Here is a 20,117-nt window from a genome sequence, read left to right as displayed (position 1 = left end):
AGGGAATGCTTTGCAACCAGCAACGATCTGTATTCGCAAAACTCAATGCATATCTTGGTGTCCCCTTCACTGAGGACCTCACCTGAGCTCTCATTTCCTCACTGGCAGAGCCAGACAGCTTCTATCACCTCAGGCGGCTCAGGAGGTTCAAGGTCTCTGCTCTGAAGTTAAAGAGAACATCCTGATGGGTAGCATGACAGCCTGGTATGGATACGAAAGGCCCTGTGAGTAGTATACTCGGCATGGGGAACGCCATACCAGCCCTGCAGGACCCCAGAGGGTGTAGTGCACAGGCCACCAGGTTCACCAGTGACTCCACCCATCCCGCACATAAACTGTCCAGATTGCTGACAGCAGGGAGACGCCTCTGCAGCCTCAATGGCCAGACTGGAGGCTTCAGGAGAAGTTTTTATCCACAAGCAAGAAGACGTCTCAGCAACAGTATATATGGAGAGTCCACCACTGCACTCACATTCATACTAACCCTCCATCTCCATCCTCCTATGTCTCCCCTCCCTCTTACCCTCTCTTGCACTTTTGCACACAGCCTTGCCCCTCTGCACCACTCACTCAATGTTATCTTATGCTTTTACATCCATCCACTGCAGTGTGAAAGAAGAAAGACTGAAATTTCAGTGTAACACTTGGGAGGAAAATAAACTCATGCAAGTTACAGCCCCAGCCTCCTCCTCGCTGTTGTAAGGCGCCTTCTCACCAAAATTCAGGAACCTAGTGCCTTGTTCCGAGTTCTTAGGCCGTCTCGACTTGTAGCTCTATGGCAGGGGTGTCAAACTCCAGTCCTGGAGGGCCGGAGCCCTGCACATTTTTGGGTTTCCCCTCATTTAACACATCTGATTCAACTCCTTGCACCTCCTTGTGCTAATTACAACACAGCTCTTGAGCTGATTAATTTGTGGTGGATCAGGGAAAGAACATAGATGCACAGGGATCTGCCCCTCCAGTACTGGAGTTTGACACCCCTGTTCTATGGCCACTGTCCTGTGCTGTTTTCCCACCGCTCAACAGGAACTGTGACCTTTGCTAAATATGCTAAATAAGCACGTAATTTCATATCAAACTACTCCGCCACCCAAAACAATGGAGGATTAAACTAGGGGGTGGGGGGTTCCAACCCGTAATATTGTTACGTGGCTATGTTCCTGCTCAGGAAGGGAGGCACTTCCAGTCACTCGGGCAGGTGCTGGCCTCCGACGGCACGTCCCTTCTTTACAGGGTTTATAGGGGGTGTGACTGCGGCGTCCAGAGCTCCTCGGCCGTTTTCCTCCATGTTCGACTCGTTAATTATTCAAGCAAACAGAAAGTGCATGCAGCCGTGCGTCCACACAATGCGCGGTTTCAAAGTGCGGTGGAGGAGGTCCTCCCTGCCCGGATCTAATCACCTGTTAGCGCAGGACTTTCCCCACACCAGCCGCCATCGTTTCCCGGTGGGAAAAACTAAGCATTGACTTAAAAAGTGAGCAAATTATTGGGATTAGGTTCAGTTTTCGGTTTTCCCTCGGTAATGGGATTACACTCGCTTAAATTTGTTTTTGAGCGATCATGTCTTTTCTCGTTCTCAGCTCCCACCATTAGTAAAACTCGCGGAAAGTGTTACCGACTGCATGATGGAGAGACTAGGTACGTATTACGGTCCTAAAGGAATAAAGAAACCGGGCTCTTATACGGTTATAAGGCTGTGTTGATAGTTTAATCAGTAAAACGCTGCTCTCTTCCGCGTCCCGCGGAACAGGCGAAATCGCAGCATGTGATTTTCTTTAAAGGGCTCAGCGACCGCTGCTTACACACTTGTTCTCGATGTTCACACTTGTTCGCTCAGATTCACAGAAATCCCCGAAACGGTCCCCCCTGGATCTGATCATGAACCAGATCCGCAGGAAGAAGTCCTTCAGCGAGCGTTTACAGAAGCCGTCTGTCTCCCGGTTCTTCCGCCCCTTTGAAAGCGAGGATAGGAAGGAGTCCGGCGTCTCTGAGGAGGGAGAGGACAAGGAGGATGTGCCCCCCGGGACAGGTGAGAGGGGATCATTAAGGCGCCCTGCGAATGATCCCCACCCTTTCAGTGATGAGTGTCTTATGTCAGTGCGGTGGGTGTGGTTTCCAGGGGAGAGCGAGTCCTTAGAGACAGAGACGGGCTCCGTGGTGGGCTGGGGGCGCGTCAGACAGTTCGTGCAGAAGATGGGGAGGCAGCCGGACAGCCAGAACCTGAGCCTGAGCCACTGTGACCTGACAGCCACCGACGTGGTGGAGCTGGGTGGGTAAGCGGGCTGTGGCAGGAGACAGCGGGGGGCAGGTAAATGTGGAGGTAGTGATGACTGGGGCCAGGGGGTCCCTGCTCTTCTCCTCAAACAGCCACCCTGCTGCCCTTCCTGAGTAGCCTGGATGAGATGGACCTCTCTTGGAATGACCTGATTGGAGGGTCGCTGAAGGCGCTGACCTTTCACCTCCAGCACGTGTGCAGGCTGAGGGCGCTGAGACTGAGTGGCTGCAGGCTGAGCCCTCAGGACCTTGCTGCCCTGGGTATGAGGCGTCCACGCAGAATGACTGCTGAGAATTGCAATGTATACACGCTTAATAATTTAAGAACCAGAAGTGGTCATGTTCTTAGCTTTAAAACTCTGACCAGAAGCATCAGTAAGTTACCAAAGTTAAATCAGCCCAGAGAACGTTTGTTTTTAATAACTGCTGATATTTTTAAAATCTTATGTAACTTAGTCTTTTTTGCTGATGCGTTAATATGGTTTCTTGGTTAAAGCCAGGCTGTAAGGTGTCATGTTGTCATGCACGTGCTTATTGTCTGAAATGCGAATATGGTAGGGGAGACCCTGGAAGAGCTCCCCCTGCTGGAGGTACTGGATCTGTCCTGGAACGCTGGGCTGGGGGGCCACCTGCAGCTCCTGGCCACTCAACTCCGCTCTGGCTGCCGGTTGAAGGAGCTCCACCTAGTGGACTGTGGGCTCACTGCGGCAGATGTGGGCGCCGTGGGTGAGGCTCCGTTCCATTGCATTTGCCTTATTAAAATGAACTACCTGCTTTCCTGATTGGCCCAGGGTTAGATGTGGGTTTGAAGGCCGCCCTCTTTTCCAGGTGCTATGCTATCCAGGCTTACGGGCTTGGAGCTGCTGGACCTGTCCACAAACCAGCTTTTGGGAGGGGCCTTTGGGGACTTGGTCCCCCAGCTGCAGGACGCCCCGGGCTTGCGGGTTCTGCGGCTTCGGGGGTGTGGACTGGGGGCCAAGGACCTGGAGATGCTGGGTGGGTTTTTCCTAACGTGTTTTAGTCACTGAAAACACATTCTGGCAGCCACAATTTAAGCCCCCCATGTTTATAGGTGGTGTGCTCCAGTTCCTCCCCACCCTGCAGGAGTTGGATCTGTCTTGTAACAGGGGGGTGTCTGGGGGGCTGGCCCATTTGGGGGCCCAGCTGGGGGGCCTCGCACAGCTGTGCTGCCTGGATGTGCACGATTGCTGTCTGACAGAGGAGGATGTGCAGGTTTTGGGTGAGCACTGCCCTGGGGGGGTGGGGGGGGGGGGGGGGCTAGGCTGGCAGTGCATGTAACTTTTGTGGGTGCTTTTCTTGCAGTGTGTGTGTGTGTGTGTGGATTATGTTTAGATTATTTGTGATCTGTGAATGCAATCAAAATACTAAAAATGTTTGGTTACTTATGCTTAAGGTTAGGGCTGGGTGGGGGTCATCATGTTGAGATTTGAGTTTTCCCCACAAAAATATAATTACAAACCTATATGTGTGTGTGTCTCCTCACCCCCCAGTTCAGGCACTCCCTTCCCTCTCTGACATCACCATGCTGGATTTATCCTCCAATAAGATGCTTGGGGGCGTGTCCCAGCAGCTCTTTGCCGGCTTCCCATTGGGAAACGTGAAGAGGCTTAACCTAAGTAGCTGCTGTCTCACAGAGGAGACCTACCTGGCTCTCGGTACGCTGTCAACTACTCGGTTTACCTCATAACTAAAAACCTGTATAAATAATAACATGTTCAGATGATCTTACTCCCCCTGGCAACACGTGGCTGGTTTCCCCACTTCCTGTTGGTGTCATATTAAAGCAGGTATTTTAGCCTGGATTGTTTGTGTTAAAAATATATGCATGAATTGGTTAAGAAGAGCTAATTGCTAATCTTTGACTATTTCGAGGCATGAAGGCTCATTAATGGGACCTACACCGACCCGCTTCTCGGATACGGCGTCAGAGCACTGCACTATGTGCCCTGCAGGGGGCAGTGGTGCCTGTTACATGACTTTGCACAAGTTGTCAGTTACACATTGTGTTCACAGCCATGGCAGTGCACTGTCTTCCCCTGCTGGAGGCCCTGAACCTGTCATGGAACAAGTGTGTGGGGGGGAAGCTGAACTCACTGCTGGAGGCCCTGCCCACTAGCGCCGCCCTGCTGGAGATGAGGCTAAGCAGCTGCGGCCTGACGGCGGAGGACGTGCTGCAACTGGGTGGGGCTCGGAGCGCAGAGTGTTTGTTTCCGGCTTCCTGCGTTCAAGGCGGCCCTGTTTCAGCAGTTGGGTCCCCCCCCCCCTCTCTCTCTCTCTCTCTCTCTCTTTCTCTGTCTACAGCATCTTTGGCAAATCGCCAGGCCCTGAGTCACCTGAGGCAGCTGGACTTGTCCTACAATGGCGGTGTGGGCGGGGCAGGATGGCTGCCTCTCTTCCAATCACTGGGGAGCCTGGTGGCGCTAACAGAGCTGGACGTCAGCCTGCGGCCCTCGGATGCCGCCCCCGCCTCTGCCTGGCTGTCTGCCCTGCTGAATGCCACGCCACGGCCTCCCGCTCTGCAGGTGGCGGCCTTTCACCACTGGAGCCTCACCCCCCATGACAAGAACATGATAGACATTTTTTGCAAGGATGCCGGAAAGAGCATCTTCCTTGACTATGACCCCTAGAGGTGGGAATATTGGCAGCGGTGGTGGGATTAGTGATGTGCTGTCATCGTTAGCTTGGTAGCTAAGTGGCGATTCGTCATGATGCAGTCAAGAGGCAGAATCAGCATAAATGAGATAGGAGACTAACCAGCCTGTAATTACAGCCTGTGTTTGGTCATTCCTCATTCTCTGACCCAAATAAATACCAAACACATTTCATCTTATAAACCACAGAGATTTTGGGATCTGTACCAAAAATGGCAAAGGTGGATAATTCTCATCTCCTAAAGCTACAAAACCTTAACTGAGGTGTGTTGCCTTTGGTGAGTGAGCTGCTTTTATTGGCTATTGACTGTGTGTAATGCTGGCTGCTCTCTTTGCTCCTATTTACTAATATGTCAGTTCTGTAGAGTGCCAGCCCAGGCCTAGTAATATGATTGGTCAGACACCTCTTACAAAGAATTCCTTGAAAAACACAACTTGTTTAGATTTCAGTTATTGTGTACCCTGTGATGGGTTTGTGCCCCATCATGGATTGTTCACCGCCTTGCGCCCTTAGCTTCCAGGATAGGCTCCAGACCCCCCACGACCCTGAATAGGGTAAGTGGTTATAGAAAATGGATGGAATTGTTTATTGGGATTCAGTTAATCTGTGAGTAAATTAAGTATCGCACAACTTATTGTTGAATCACAGAATGCTTTCATGGTTTGTATTTGTACAAGATGTAGTGCTGTTTAATATTCATGTTGCATGATGATTTGTGACATATTGCTCAATAGGATTTATATATTTGTTTTTACCTAGTGCGGGATTTGGTAGTTTACCCTCTCTCTTATTAACTATAATACTATTTTCTGGTGTTTATCACTCGGTAAGCTCTCAGGAAATCTATTTTCTAAACAAATATGGAAATAGTTTTTATTATAGGCATTTAATATAATGTGGATGAAGCACTGATTATGAACATCTTCTAGATAGGAATATAAACATCATTTAGGACAATGTATATTTTGTTTGAGTAGAATTGAGTGGTTTGGGGAGTCATTAACGGGGGCCTTGGCATGCATCTTAATGAGAGCGCCTCATGCTCGGGTCATCTATCAGACATGTAGCTCTGTGTCATCTTGCAATCCACTTTTGATACGTGAAGATCGGTCTGCTTTCAACTGCCGCGATCCGCATAGCACCCGACCCCCACGGCTCCCCCTGCAGGTGGTGGGCCCACAGGAGGGCAGACCCTTGTTATTCCCCTGGGCTATGCCCACCCAGGCCACAAGGGTAGAAGGCAGAAGTGAGAGTAATGGTTCATAAGAAATACGTTGTTCTGGATTTTTTTTTAAAATCCAAAACAGTTTAAGTTTTTATGAGCTGCCGGATATCGCCTGCCGCACTGAAGAAAATGACCTTTTGTGCTTCAAAGTTGTTAGACTATGACTTCATATAGTCATACAGTCATACAAGTAACCGTGTCACAACCCAATCTATGTGACAACCAACATACAGTCACAAGAAAAGCTACTGCAGACTCCTCACAAATGCCAACACACATAAACAGGTAAATATGAAAAAAAATAAATATTTGCCCTTAGATTTGGAGGGCTGACACAAACCAAATACATATTGTTAAAATAGGCTAAAACAGTTACACAATTTTTATCTTGCAATTGCACTTTGTGGCAGAGTGGTGGCTCTGAGGCTAGGAATCTGTGCCAGACATCGGAAGGTTGCTGGTTCAAATCCTGTGAATTCCTGGAGTGATCCTATTCCATTAGGCCCTTGAGCAAGGCCCCTAACCTGCAATTGCTTCATCCTGGGTATGACATTAATCTAAATACAGCCCTATAAGGCGGTCATCCAACTTACAGGGAAATTCCGGGGTTGGTGGCAGTATTGGCACTCCAGCCACTGGAAAAAAGCTCATACTGGTCCATTTGTACTAGTGTGGTGTGGAGGTATCACTTGACGCATGGCTGCACTCAGGTTCTCATCCCTGAGGTGGTTTGTCGTGTGCTGGGTGCAGCAACACTGTCAGCGCATGCTCCTTACCTCTAATCCAGATTTGGTAGCCGATAATTGGTCCATGGAGGCTCCTGCCTTCGACTGCCACCTGATCTGCATATCACCTGATCCCACAGCTCCCCCTGCAGGTGGTGGGCCCACAGGAGGGCAGACCCTTGTTATTCCTGCAGGCTATGCCTGGCTGGGCCCCAAGGGTACAAGGCAGAAGTGAAAGTAAAGGTTCATATGAGTTCTGTTTGTTTTTTTTTTAATCCTTTTGGATTTTAAGTTTTTATGGGCTGCTGAACCAAAAAAAAGAGCTTTTAAGCTTCCAAGTCAGAGTATGACTCTGTCTCTATTGCCTGCCACTTTAGTCTCCTTAAAGGCTGTATCTCTCCCCCGTCTGTAAGTGAGTTTGTCATTCACTGTTTTATAACTCATCCTCTAAGAGTGAAGGTGGGTGATGATGGCACGTCCGAGTGTGAATAGCTTGCAGTATTTTTGATTATTGGGATTACTTATCACAGTTTGACATGCATAATACTTTGCATTCTTTTTGACTAACTATTGTTCATAATTCATATGCAATAGTTTGTACTTATTTGACTATTATTGCTTATATATGTAATTTTGTATCACTTTTAATAGTGTTTTTGAGCAAACCTAAGCGTGCCAGTTTGTTCCTTTGAGAGCCCTATATCCCTGTCACATCATTTTAACACAGTGCCAAATGCAGCCATGTAGATGCAACTCAACTCCTGGTTGAACATGATGCTAATAGTTTTTTTGCCCATTAATATTAAATTTATTAACACTCAATACAACTATCAATCATAACCTGTTGTTTAAAAGGCTAGCCCCTTTTTTAATTTATGCAATGGTTTAGTCTATAGAGCAAATGCGGTCAAGCTATCCGCGTTTCACCGAAAAACACGGTCCAAATCTTCCGTGCTTAAAATGTGAGGTGCACGCATAGATGTAACATTACGGTATCAGCCGTACATTACGCCAGAAATCACTTGCTGTGAGCTACGTATGCGTATCCGTACACAGTTGTGTTGTTAACGTTAGTGCTGATATACTTGCGTCCGTAATCTGTAGTGTGTACTCCTTACCACCAGGGGTCAGTGTCGAGGCCGCAAACCAAATAAATGAATGAATACCTGTATCTTAAACTCATCATCTGTTATTGCGAACAAATATGTCTTCACTTGAAGAAGAAGAAAAGAGGGCACCAGAGAAGAAAACGCAAATCGCGGAGATGGTACATTCGACCCTGAACCCGAGCGGTGCTTTGTTGTTGGACTTCTGTGCTCGTCATGGATTGTCCATAATGAACACCATGTTCAAACATAAGGTGTCCACATGTGCACTTGGCACCAGGACACCCTAGGCCGCAGTTCGATGATCGACTTTGTAGTCGTGTCGTCGGACTTGCGGCCGCATGTCTTGGACACTCGGGTGAAGAGAGGGGCGGAGCTGTCAACTGATCACTACCTGGTGGTGGGTTGGCTCCGCTGGTGGGGGAGGAAGCCGGCCAGGCCTGGCAGGCCCAAGCGTATAGTGAGGGTCTGCTGGGAACGTCTGGCGGAACCCCCTGTCAGGAGGAGTTTCAACTCCTACCTCCGGCAGAACTTCTCCCATATCCCGGGGGAGGCGGGGGACATTGAGTCCGAATGGGCCATGTTCCGCGCCTCCATTGTGGAGGCGGCTGACCGGAGCTGCGGCCATAAGGTGGTCGGTGCCTGTCGCGGCGGCAATCCTCGAACCCGCTGGTGGACACCAGTGGTGAGGGATGCCGTCAAGCTGAAGAAGGAGTCCTACCGGGCCTTTTTGGCCTGTGGGACTCCAGACGCAGCTGACAGCTACCGGCAGGCCAAGCGGGATGCGGCTTTGGCAGTTGCTGAGGCAAAAACTCGGGTGTGGGAGGAGTTTGGCGAGGCCATGGAAAACGACTTCCGGACGGCTTCGAGGAGGTTCTGGTCCACCATCCGGTGGCTCAGGGTGGGGAAGCGGTGCAACATCAACACTGTTTATGGTGGGGATGGTGCGCTGCTGACCTCAACTCAGGACGTTCTCGGTCGGTGGAGGTAATACTTCGAAGACCTTCCCAATCCCACCGACACGCCTTCCGTAATGGAAGCAGGGTGTGGGGACTTGGGGGTGCACTCGCCTATCTCTGGGGCGGAGGTCGCTGAGGTGGTTAAAAAGCTCCTCGCTGGCCGGGCCCCGGGGGTGGATGAGATCCGCCCGGAGTTCCTCAAGGCTCTGGATGTTGCGGGGCTGTGCTGGTTGACACGCATCTGCGGCATCCCGTGGACATCGGGGGCAGTGCCTCTGGACTGGCAGACCGGGCTGGTGGTCCCCCTCTTTAAGAAGGGGGACCGGAGGGTGTGCTCCAACTATAGGGGGATCACACTCCTCAGCCTCCCTGGTAAGGTCTATTCGGGGGTCTATTCGAGGAGGGTCCGCCGGATTGTTGAGCCTCGGATTCAGGAGGAGCAGTGTGGTTTTCGCCCTGGCCGTGGAACAGTGGACCAGCTCTATACTCTCAGCAGGGTTTTGGAGGGCTCATGGGAGTTTGCCCGACCAGTCTACATGTGTTTTGTGGACTTGGAGAAGGCATTCGACCGTGTCCCTCGGGGAGTCCTGTGGGGGGTGCTCCGGAAGTATGGGGTACCATGGTTCTCAGCCTGAAAAGGGTAGAATGCTCTCTCCTAGTTGGGGATGGGGTCCTTCCCCAAGTGGAGGAGTTTAAGTATCTCGGGGTCTTGTTCACGAGTGGGGGAACAATGGAGCGGGAGGTCGACAGGCGGATCGGTACGGCGTCAGCAGTGATGCGGGCGCTGCATCGGTCTGTCATGGTGAAGAGAGAGCTGAGCCAAAAGGCGAAGCTCTCGATTTACCAGTCGATCTACGTTCCTACCCTCACCTATGGTCATGAATCGCGGGTACAAGTGGCCGAAATGAGTTTCCTCCGCAGGGTGGCTGGGCTCTCCCTTAGAGATAGGGTGAGGAGCTCAGTCATTCGGGAGGGACTCAGAGTAGAGCCGCTGCTCCTCCGCATCGAGAGGAGCCAGATGAGGTGGCTCGGGCATCTGATTAGGATGCCTCCTGGACGCCTCCCTGGTGAGGTGTTCCGGGCATGTCCCACTGGGAGGAGTCCCCGGGGAAGACCCAGGACACACTGGAGAGACTATGTCTCACGGCTGGCCTGGGAACGCCTCGGGGTCCCCCCAGAGGAGCTGGATGAAGTGGCCGGGGAGAGGGAAGTCTGGGTCTCCCTGCTGAGACTGCTGCCCCCGCGACCCGACCCTGGATTCAGTGGTAGATGATGGATGGATGGATGGTACATTCGACCAATTAATAGATCTCGTCAGCAAAATGGGAAATACTTTTCTCTGGTTTTGCCAATGAGAGACATTGAGGAGGAAAGACACCGGGTCAGCAGGATCACCGCTTCGTTTTGCGGCAAACTTTTTTTCCACGCTCGAACATACTGGTCTCGCACTTGTCGCCACTTGTTTTTACAAATTTCTGAATTAATATTCAGGATGTTTGAAATCTCTTGCCAAGTATTATTACATGCTATTTTGTCACTGTAGAGAGGTTCTGTCACGTCATATAAATTAGGATAATTGAGGACTTGCTCAATCAACAGGTCCTCAAACGTGGACATCTTAACTGTTGAGTGCAGATCTCGCAGCCCCATATAAATTACGCAGGTATTGCGTCTCAGTATACGTTCCGTCAATTTTTGAGTACATGCACAAAAACCGACGCCAAGAACGCAGGATACGGACCGCGGCTGTACGTACGTACATACGTATGTAGTTAACAGCAAGTATATTTCTGCCTTTAGGAGAACAGCATACTCCAAGCGATCGCGCATAGGAAAACGGTGAGTACGCGTATGTACAAAGTACAGGATATACTTAAATGCAATTAATGTCTTACTTTCCCATAATGTATGAACAAGTCATATGGCATCTGAAAGGCAACGTTTATGGCTATTTCCTAAACAAATCTGTTCAGATTTAATATACCACTTAAAAGAATGCACTTTGAAAGCCATGTAATTTTATGTTATGAGCGAGGTTGGACAGCTCACTTCTCAGCATTATCACCTAAGGTACAAACATATCTGATAAACTGAAAGACAAGGGCCTAGGCTATACCTCCACCAAATTTAGGCAACATTCACTGTACCATTTTAAAGAAAATCCACTTTGAAATCCATGGGTTTACAGTACATGCGTTGGCATATATGAGCCAAGTTTGACAACTAATTTCTCAGCATTATCCCCTAAGGTATAAAGATTTCTGCTACCTCCTGAAAGGCAAGGGCCTACACTATACCACCACCAAATTTTGTCAATATTCACTCTACCATTTTTTTTAAAATGCACTTTAAGATCCATGGTATTTTATGTTCTGAGCCAAGTTTGGTCATTTCTTCGAATTTTCCAAAAAAGGTATTTGTGCATTACAAGTGTGTTGTCTCTTCTGGATTTGAGATTTTATCAATTCCTTGCCGAGTTCTTGAAGAAAGAGTTATGTCCTTGGGAGATTTCCTTTGAAATGGATTCAGTGCCATCCTGGTGACAAATTCATTATAAGCAGAGATGTACAGGATATTGAACAATATTATGATTAGCCAGTATATGGTTCTTATTTTGCAGCTGTAGCCTTTCACCAACTTATCCCCCCCCCCCCGCACACGCACGCACGTATGTGTGTATGTGGCGGCACTGAGACAAGTTTTAAAGTGTAGGTGCAGGATCACAAAAAACTTGGATTGTCCCTCACAAAACCTGTAAAGTATTAGTGGCTAAATTGCGTTTTCTACGCCTTTTCAGACAGGAGGAGATTTGTTTGGCTTGCCTAGAATTTTTTTATACAATTTAGCACAGAATCATTAACCTACTTTAACGCATTTATTTATACAACCACATGTTTCCCACATTTTTACATCAGTGATGCAGTGAAGATACAGTCTCTATTTCTTGACGCCAAGAGACCGGCACCTAGTTCAGCTGGCTTGCTCCCTTAAGTGGCTGGGTTAGGCTAAACGATATACATATTTACAAAGACTACAATAAAACATCCCGAAATAAGAAAACGCAGTTTAAAGTAAAGAAATTGCAAACAAATAAAGTAAAAGGCCCACGACATACAATCGGGTTATATCCAAGCAGTTTTTAAGAACGTAGCATGGCGAGACTGAATTATTTTCTGGTCCAACAAACGCAACCAGGCATGAACATCACGCATCTTCCTAGTCTTGATGTATGTCGTCAGACGGATGAGGACGTTAGGGAGCCTTTAGATCCTACCCATCATGCATTGCAGTTTTATGCAAATTACTCAAATGGAAAACCATTAAATACTAATGGAACAACTTAGTTTGACTTCAAAACAAGTTTTAAGTTTGTTGAAGTGATTTTACAGATATTTTTTTCTAAAAATTATACACTCACCATAATAAGAATGTATACAAAAAATGACAGATTACAGTCGCAAATCACAGTTGAAGTGTAAATGTTATGTTCTAGCTTGCAAGAGTTTTTGAGATATTATATCAGTATGACTTTATGTGTGTTTAATATAAGGAAGGGTCCTCTTTTTGCTGGGGGGATGGCCCTCTACAATTCAGGGGAGGGCCCGTGCCCAGAGGGGGGGCTCCACCCACCCCGCCTATATCTCCGCCCCTGTGTAGCATACTGTTTCAAGTAGTCAGTTACTGTGTCAATCCGTTCAGTGTAAAAAAACAAATAGTTAAGACAACTTCAAGTTGTAAGACAACTTATTGCACTTGAGTTTTGAAGGCATCTCAGACTTTTACGTTTTGAAAAAACAAGTGCTGCTTAGGATTGAACAGGCAATCTTTTGGGTCAGAGATAAATGTTTAACCCACTGAGCTACATACTGCCACCTGTGGACTACGACGCTGCCAAAACTCTGTAAACAGTGTTTTTGTGTTAGCACCTTATTCCGCTTATGTTCCATACACCTGAGCATGTGGCTGTGTGAGTTAAGCCTCTCTACTCATGGTTCAAAGGTCACCCATTCAAGCCCAGTGTCAGCGCATGCATGTGTGGGCCCTTGAGCAAAGCTTGTGACCCCTAACTCCCTATAGGTGCCACAACTGGTAGCTGCCCTTCACAGTCAAGTGTGCTGTCATTCCCCATAGGGATCCTCAATCTGTCTGCTATTATTTATTACTACCATGTTTTAAACAACAAAACAGTCAATTAGCATGTTTATCTTCATTTATAATAATTAGATGGCACGTATTTTGCAGTTTTGAATTCTTAGCATGTTTAACTAAAATTTTAAAGTTTTTACGCACATAAAAGATAAATCATCTGAACAAAAGAGAATAAGTTGGCAGAACTTTTGTTTTTGTAATTCTTAGTATGTAAAACTAAAAATCTGATTTTTTTTATAGATATGTAAGATTCTCAGTCAAAATTCATTCACAACATTCACTGATTCAGCTAGAACACATTAGACATTTGTGGTAGTCGGTACAAGCAACGACTAAATGATCAGTTGACTTTGTGCACTTAAGGTGGAACCACCGCCTACAAATGATACACAAAATGTACTCATCCCTGTAGCCTGGATCACCCTTACATGTTGAGGAGTAGTACAGGGTCCAGTTCTTAGTGTTTGTGTGACTTAGCTTTCGCCCTTGCAAGGTGGAGTTGTACTGACTTTCTCTTATAGGTACGTACAGCCTTCATCTCTGCAGTATATGACTCCACCTTTCTCCTGAAAGGCATGAAAGCTTCTTTTGTGAGAGGTCTGATCGTCTGGTTTTCACTGGCTTGCAGTCTTCAAATAGGGAGTGAATCCACAGCCTGGCTTTATGGCTGTCAGCTGACCCTATTGGTGAGTTGCTGATGACTAAGCAGGCAAACACAGTGGCAAAAATGTGGGACATTCAGGACGGCCGTGACTGTCCGGAAATTTTCTCCAGCTGCTCTGTATATGCACGCCACGACTTTCAGGAGAGTTGCACTTGTGGTTCTTGCTTTTTCAGAACTGTGGATTGAATTGAATATGCAAATTTCTCGTTCTGTGAAATCTGCTGCAGCAAGAAGCCAGTGTGAACCAGGACCTCGCACACCAGTATTAAAGGGCATCAGGATTGTATTGAAATTTAAAGCTCTCTGAGCTGCACAAAACTGTAAAACTAGGCCAGACTTTGAAAGTGCGTAGATAAATAAACGTGGGCATAGACAGAAGTCCAACACCTTAGGTTGACCTATGTAGCCTGTGATGGCCCAGTCAATAGTTTACCCATTGAGCCAGGCAAAACTCTAGAATTTTGTATATAGTTATATTGTACGTAAGTTAGGATTTGTGAAGGGTCCTTACTTGTAAATGTAGTATTGTAATCAGTTGATAAGTAAAAAAAAAATGTACAAAATTATTTATTTGCATTGCATATTACATAGGCCATGAAGGTGGTCAGCTAATAAAATAGAAATTTAACGTAGCCTTTAAATTGATTGTTGAGAGGTGAACCTTGAGAGTGGCTGTTGGATGATTTGTTAAACAGGTTCTATCTCTCCTAAATCCATGCTGGCTATCCCGCAAAATGTTATTGGAGTCCAGGTAATCTACCATTTTCTCTTTGATTATGGCCTCCATAACTTTACCAGTTATACAAGTTAGACTGATTGGCCTATAGTTAGACAAATTACTTCTATCCCCTTTTTTGAAAATAGGCGTTATGAAGGCGTGCTTCCAATCAGAAGGTACCACACCTTCAGATAAGGATTTTTGAAACAGTAAGGTTAAGGGTCGGCAAATAATATCCCTCATCTCTTTGATGGTATCTCATGTGGTAATGCTACATCATTTAAATCTGTTACACACTGAATATTGAATTGAATTGAAGATTGACTATTATATCGCAAATCAATTTGCATTCGCAATATTGCATCAAAACTCCTAGAAACACCCAGTGCACCTAGAAACATAACACAAACATGAGCTTTTGCGGAAACTGCTCTGAACCTCCTAACCTGTAGAGGGCGAAAAGAACAACCTGTGTTTGTTAGGAAACCTAAAGATCAGCCAGTATTTCCAGTGGTACTGATGTACCTGTGTACCTGCTTAGAGGAAAGTTTGGAAAGAGAGGCTTTCACTGAGATTTCTCGGCAAACAAACAAAATAAAACAACACTCAGTTCGCGGTCAAGACACTGGGGGTGAAACTGGTAGGGAGAGGGGCATTTGAAATGTGTAAATGAAGTAATCTCACCAGTATTTAAATGATGACCAGTAGCTTGTCTTCTCAGCCTGTCTGATCAACGGTCGCTTGTTTACTTGTTCATGTTGATCTTGTGATAGAAAATTCTTGATTATGCTAATCAGTAATCAATAATGGAATATAGATGATTATGCAAAATGCATTACCTAATCAGTAATTAACAATTGAGTTTATAATGTGTTGTTGATTTACCTATAATGATTGAAACAATATAACCTCACTTGAATCAGTCTGATGTATCAAGGACAATGTACTAATGCAAGCTTGCTTACTGTAAGTAAAGGGATTTCTATTTTCTATGAAGGAACTAACGTTTGCCATAATGCAGCTTGCTAAGCAGGGCCCCGGGTCAGCATGACCTGGAAGTGAGATAAATTTATCCAATTACCCAATTACTTTTAACTCGACTCAGTATGAAACCGCAAAGGAATTTCTGTGCTGATAAGCAAGCCTTAATAAGCAGAAGTGCCTGGTGTCTACAGACACCTGATCCTTTTCTTTGAACTGTCTGATGACTGCATTTTTGGCTATAAGAGATGTATGCACTTGTTGTTCGGGGAGCAGAACACGAGACGCATGATTGCTGAGTGTCTGTTCCCTTTGAGCTCATTGAATAATAAAGTTCTGTCAAACACTTAAACATCGGACTTTGAGAAATTTCTTCCACAATCTACATGGCAAAAGTGTAACAGTGTGATGGGCATCGACTATTGGATTAGTTTGCATTGTGTTATTGTGTTAAAAGAAGCTACAGTTTATGTTTGTAGAAAAGCATCTACTCTTTGCATTATTCGTATAGCTCATTTAAATGAAGTGCCATAATATATTGTGTTGCTTGTGTATGTATATAAACTGAATGTGTTTTCCTAATTTAGACCCCAGTCATCTACTTTTACTTTAGCTTGTGACAGTTATAGCAGGGATATTGATGCATACAATGAGATGTCTAGCTTAAAAAATGTTTGTTTACAATGAAGCAATATTTTTGTTTTGTTTATCTTTAAAGGTTATTAACCTAACCTTACTTATATATGAAGATAATTGAGCTGGCAGTTTTTCAAGTTTGGGCAAGAGCTGAGTCGATAAAACTTAACATGACTTGACACAATATATGTCAGAAAAATCACGATTAGATATTTTCCCCAAATTGTTCAGCCCTAATTCATACTAATGGTATGTTTTATACAGATGTTACACAGAGTTCAAATCAGAGTTTTATGTTTGAATAGGCATATGCAAAATGCATCCAGACATTTTTCCCCCAAAGTATTTGGTTTTGTTGTTTAAGAGGAGAGACTGAGACTGTGTTGGATTTGTATAGGTAGGAATGAGTATCATTAAGATTTCAATGATACTACTCGACATTATTTATCAATATGGTACTTTATGGGTACTGATTTGTACTTTTTATTTAAGAGTAAAACAAAAGACAAATAAAGAGCAGAATTAACATTGCTTTATTGTCTCATATGTACTGTATATAAATTAACATTTTTGAGAGCAACAGTGTTCTGATCAAGTCACTAATGTGATTATTGGAATGCTAAATTTTTACAGCAAAAGAAACCGCAATGTGTTCAACAATTCAGCATCATAGACTGATTTTGGATGGAAATGTAAAGCAAATGTAATAAACACTGTTCACTTTTAGGTGAAGAAATGAATGCATGACTTTTTCCTTGACAGCAATTTTACTGTGTGGCCACCTTAGTTGTCCAAATCACTAAATCTGTCATCTGAACCTGAATTTCTGAATGACGGATGATATTCTGACCATTTCAGATTGAATTTATGAAGGCACCCATAAAGATCAGCCCATTAATGGTTACTTTTAATCATTAATTCATATTCGTATAATTGACTTAATGCCATTTATGGGCTCCAGGCCGCTCGCAGACATAACATACCTGGAGCAACAGCAGAGAAACTATGATCTAGAAGTTGAAAACTGCATTTCTCTGTTTGCATGTGATGGACTTTGCCTAGATGCTTTCACAGATTGCTTGTGATTCCACCCTTACATGCAAAACACCTGCTGCACTTGTGCCAATGAGCATTGTCAGCATCAATGCTAGTGAAATGTAATTAAACTTTTGAACATTCTGATTCTCCTCGCCATCATCATTAAAAGCAGAGCCTGTGTGTGTGTGTGTGTGTGTGTGTGTGTGTGTGTGTTTGTGTGTGTGTGTGTTTCTGCTACACATTGCCACGCCTGAGCGAGAGCGAGCATGAGAACGCGAGCTGCCCCATGCCCCGCCCCTCACACACAGGCTCCGAGAGAGATCTCTCTCTTCAGGATTAAGAGTAGTGAAAATGCGATCGGAAATGGAGCTGGTGAGATGAAAGGGGCAAGAGAACTTTTATGTAGTTCTAATAAAATAAATATACTGAACAAAAATATAAACGCAACACTCTTGTTTCTGCTCCCATTTTTCATGAGATGGACTTAAAGACCTACAATTCATTCCAGATACACAATATTACCATTTCTCTCAAACATTTCTCACAAATCAGTCTAAATGTGTGATAGTGAGCACTTCTGCTTTGCTGAGATAATCCATCCCACCTCACAGGTGTGCCACATCAAGATGCTGATCTGACATCATGGGTAGTGCACAGGTGTACCTTATACTGCCCACAATAAAAGGCCACCCTGGAATGTGCAGTTTTTTGCTTTATTGGGGGTCTGGGGACTCAGAACCGGTCAGTATCTGGTGTGACCACCATTTGCCTCATGCAATGCAACACATCTTCTTCGCATAGAGTTTATCAGATTGTCAATTGTGGCCTGTGGAATGTTGGTCCACTCCTCTTCAATGGCTGTGCGAAGTTGTTGGATATTAGTGGGAACTGGTACACGCTGTCGTATACGCCGGTCAAGCACATCCCAAACATGCTCAACGGGTGACATGTCCGGTGAGTATGCTGGCCATGCAAGAACTGGGACATTTTCAGCTTCCAAGAACTGTGTACAGATCCTTGCAACATGGGGCCGTGCATTATCTGTCTGAGTGGCTGGTCTCAGACGATCTTGGAGGTGAACCTGCTGGATGTGGAGGTCCTGGGCTGGTGTGGTTACACGTGGTCTGCGGTTGTGAGGCCGGTTGGATGTACTGCCATATTCTCTGAAACGCCTTTGGAGACGGCTTATGGTTGAGAAATGAACATTCAATGCACGAGCAACAGATCTGGTTGACATTCCTGCTGTCAGCATGCCAATTGCACGCTCCCTCAATGCTTGTGGCATCTGTGGCATTTTGCTGTGAGACAAAACTGCACATTCCAGGGTGGCCTTTTATTGTGGGCAGTATAAGGTACACCTGTGCACTACCCATGATGTCAGATCAGCATCTTGATGTGGCACACCTGTGAGGTGGGATGGATTATCTCAGCAAAGCAGAAGTGCTCACTATCACACATTTAGACTGATTTGTGAGAAATGTTTGAGAGAAATGGTAATATTGTGTATCTGGAATGAATTGTAGATCTTTAAGTCCATCTCATGAAAAATGGGAGCAAAAACAAAAGTGTTGCGTTTATATTTTTGTTCAGTGTAGAAAACTTTTTTTCTTAGTTTCAGTACCGAAAACAGAACCGATACCTTCAAAGCTTCCAGCGTGTCCTGGGTCTGTCCCGGGGCCTCCTCCAGGTTGGACATGCCTGAAACTCCTCCTCAGGGAGCTGCCCAGGACACCTCCTACATAGATGCTCAAAGCACCTCAATTGGCTCCTTTTGATGAGCGGCCAGACTAAGTGTGGTTCATACTGACCCCTATGATGATTAAAACCAAGGAATACGTTACCCCTCCTGGACTGGGGGGACCTGGACCTCGTCCTGGAACCAGGCGTAGGGTGGGAGCTCAAAGGTGAGCACCTGGTGGCTGGGCCTCTCCCTCGGGCCCGGCCCGGCGTAGGCTGAAAGGATAACATAGTTTGCCCTCCTGTGGGCTGACCACCTGCAGGGGGAGCTGTGGGGGTCAGTTGCAGTGCAGATGGGGTGGCAGTCAAAGGCAGGGGCATCGGCAGACTGATCATCAACAGCAACAATATATGCAACGATAACACCTATATGACACAACTTCTATTTAAGTGCGAAAGAAGAAAGACTGAAATTTCGGTGTAACACTTGGGAGGAAAAAACTCATGCAAGTTCCAGCCCCAGCCTCCTCATCGCTGCCGCCTTCCCACCGAAATTCAGGAACCCAGTGCCTTGTTCCGAGAACTTGGGCTGTCTCAACTTGTAGCTCTATGGCCACTATCGTGTGCAGTTTTCCCACTGCCCAACAGGAACTATGACCTTTATGCTAAATAAGCATGTAATGTCATGTGAAATGCCATACCATACCCTCCCGCTCTGCAGGTGGCGGCCTTGCACCACTGGAGCCTCACCCCCCCACGACAAGAACATGATGGAGTTTTTTTGCAAGGATGCCAGAAAGAGCATCTTCCTTGACTATTACCCCTAGAGGTGGGAATGTTAGCAGAGATGATGGGATTAGTGATGACATCGTTAGCTTGGTAGCTAAGTGGCGATTCGTCATGATGCAGTCAAGAGGCAGAATTAGTGTAAATGACAGATAGCCTGTAATTACAGCCTGAGTTTGGTCATTTTGAGATTTTGAGATCTGTACAAAAAATGTACAAGGTGGATAATTCTGATCTCCTAAAGCTACAAAACCTTAACTGAGGTGTGTTTCCTTTGGTGAGTGAGCTGCTTTTATTGGCTATTGACTGTGTGTAATGCTGGCTGCTCTCGTTGCTCCTATTTGCCAATATGTTAGTTCTGTAGAGTGCCAGCTCAGGCCTAGTAATCTGATTGGTCAGACACCTCTTTGGTCATTTGTGGAATTCGTTGAAGAACATAATGTGTTTATAGATTTTAATTGTTTATTGTGTGTCCTGTGATGGGTTGGTGCTCCATCCTGGGTTGT

The 20,117-nt window shown here is 45.9% G+C and overlaps 1 protein-coding gene across 3 annotated transcripts; it reads left to right on the top strand.

Moving 5' to 3' along the window:
* Positions 1–1,186: 1,186 nt before the first annotated feature.
* On the top strand, positions 1,187–19,956 carry LOC125739982 (leucine-rich repeat-containing protein 31-like). Of its 3 annotated transcripts, none has more exons than XR_007397410.1 (12): positions 1,187–1,474; positions 1,581–1,638; positions 1,838–2,029; positions 2,120–2,269; positions 2,368–2,535; positions 2,833–3,000; positions 3,103–3,270; positions 3,347–3,514; positions 3,786–3,950; positions 4,309–4,476; positions 4,597–5,167; positions 19,832–19,956. XR_007397410.1 is itself a non-coding variant. In XM_049010590.1 (12 exons), the coding sequence occupies exons 2-11, from the start codon at positions 1,623–1,625 to the stop codon at positions 4,920–4,922; spliced, it is 1,689 nt and encodes a 562-aa protein (XP_048866547.1). In that variant the 5' UTR covers positions 1,187–1,474; positions 1,581–1,622; the 3' UTR covers positions 4,923–4,924; positions 19,655–19,742. The 3 variants fall into 3 exon arrangements, 2 of the variants coding, with proteins under 2 accessions (XP_048866547.1, XP_048866546.1); XM_049010590.1 differs by lacking the exon at positions 19,832–19,956 and adding an exon at positions 19,655–19,742 and having other exon boundaries at positions 4,597–4,924; XM_049010589.1 differs by lacking the exon at positions 19,832–19,956 and having other exon boundaries at positions 4,597–6,055.
* The last annotated feature ends 161 nt before the right edge of the window (positions 19,957–20,117 follow it).

The sequence above is a fragment of the Brienomyrus brachyistius genome, chromosome 4, assembly GCF_023856365.1.
Source record: "Brienomyrus brachyistius isolate T26 chromosome 4, BBRACH_0.4, whole genome shotgun sequence".
In the NCBI taxonomy this organism is placed as follows: Eukaryota; Metazoa; Chordata; class Actinopteri; order Osteoglossiformes; family Mormyridae; genus Brienomyrus; species Brienomyrus brachyistius.
Note: the sequence above shows the minus strand (reverse complement) of the source record. Positions and strands in the feature narration are given on the sequence as shown.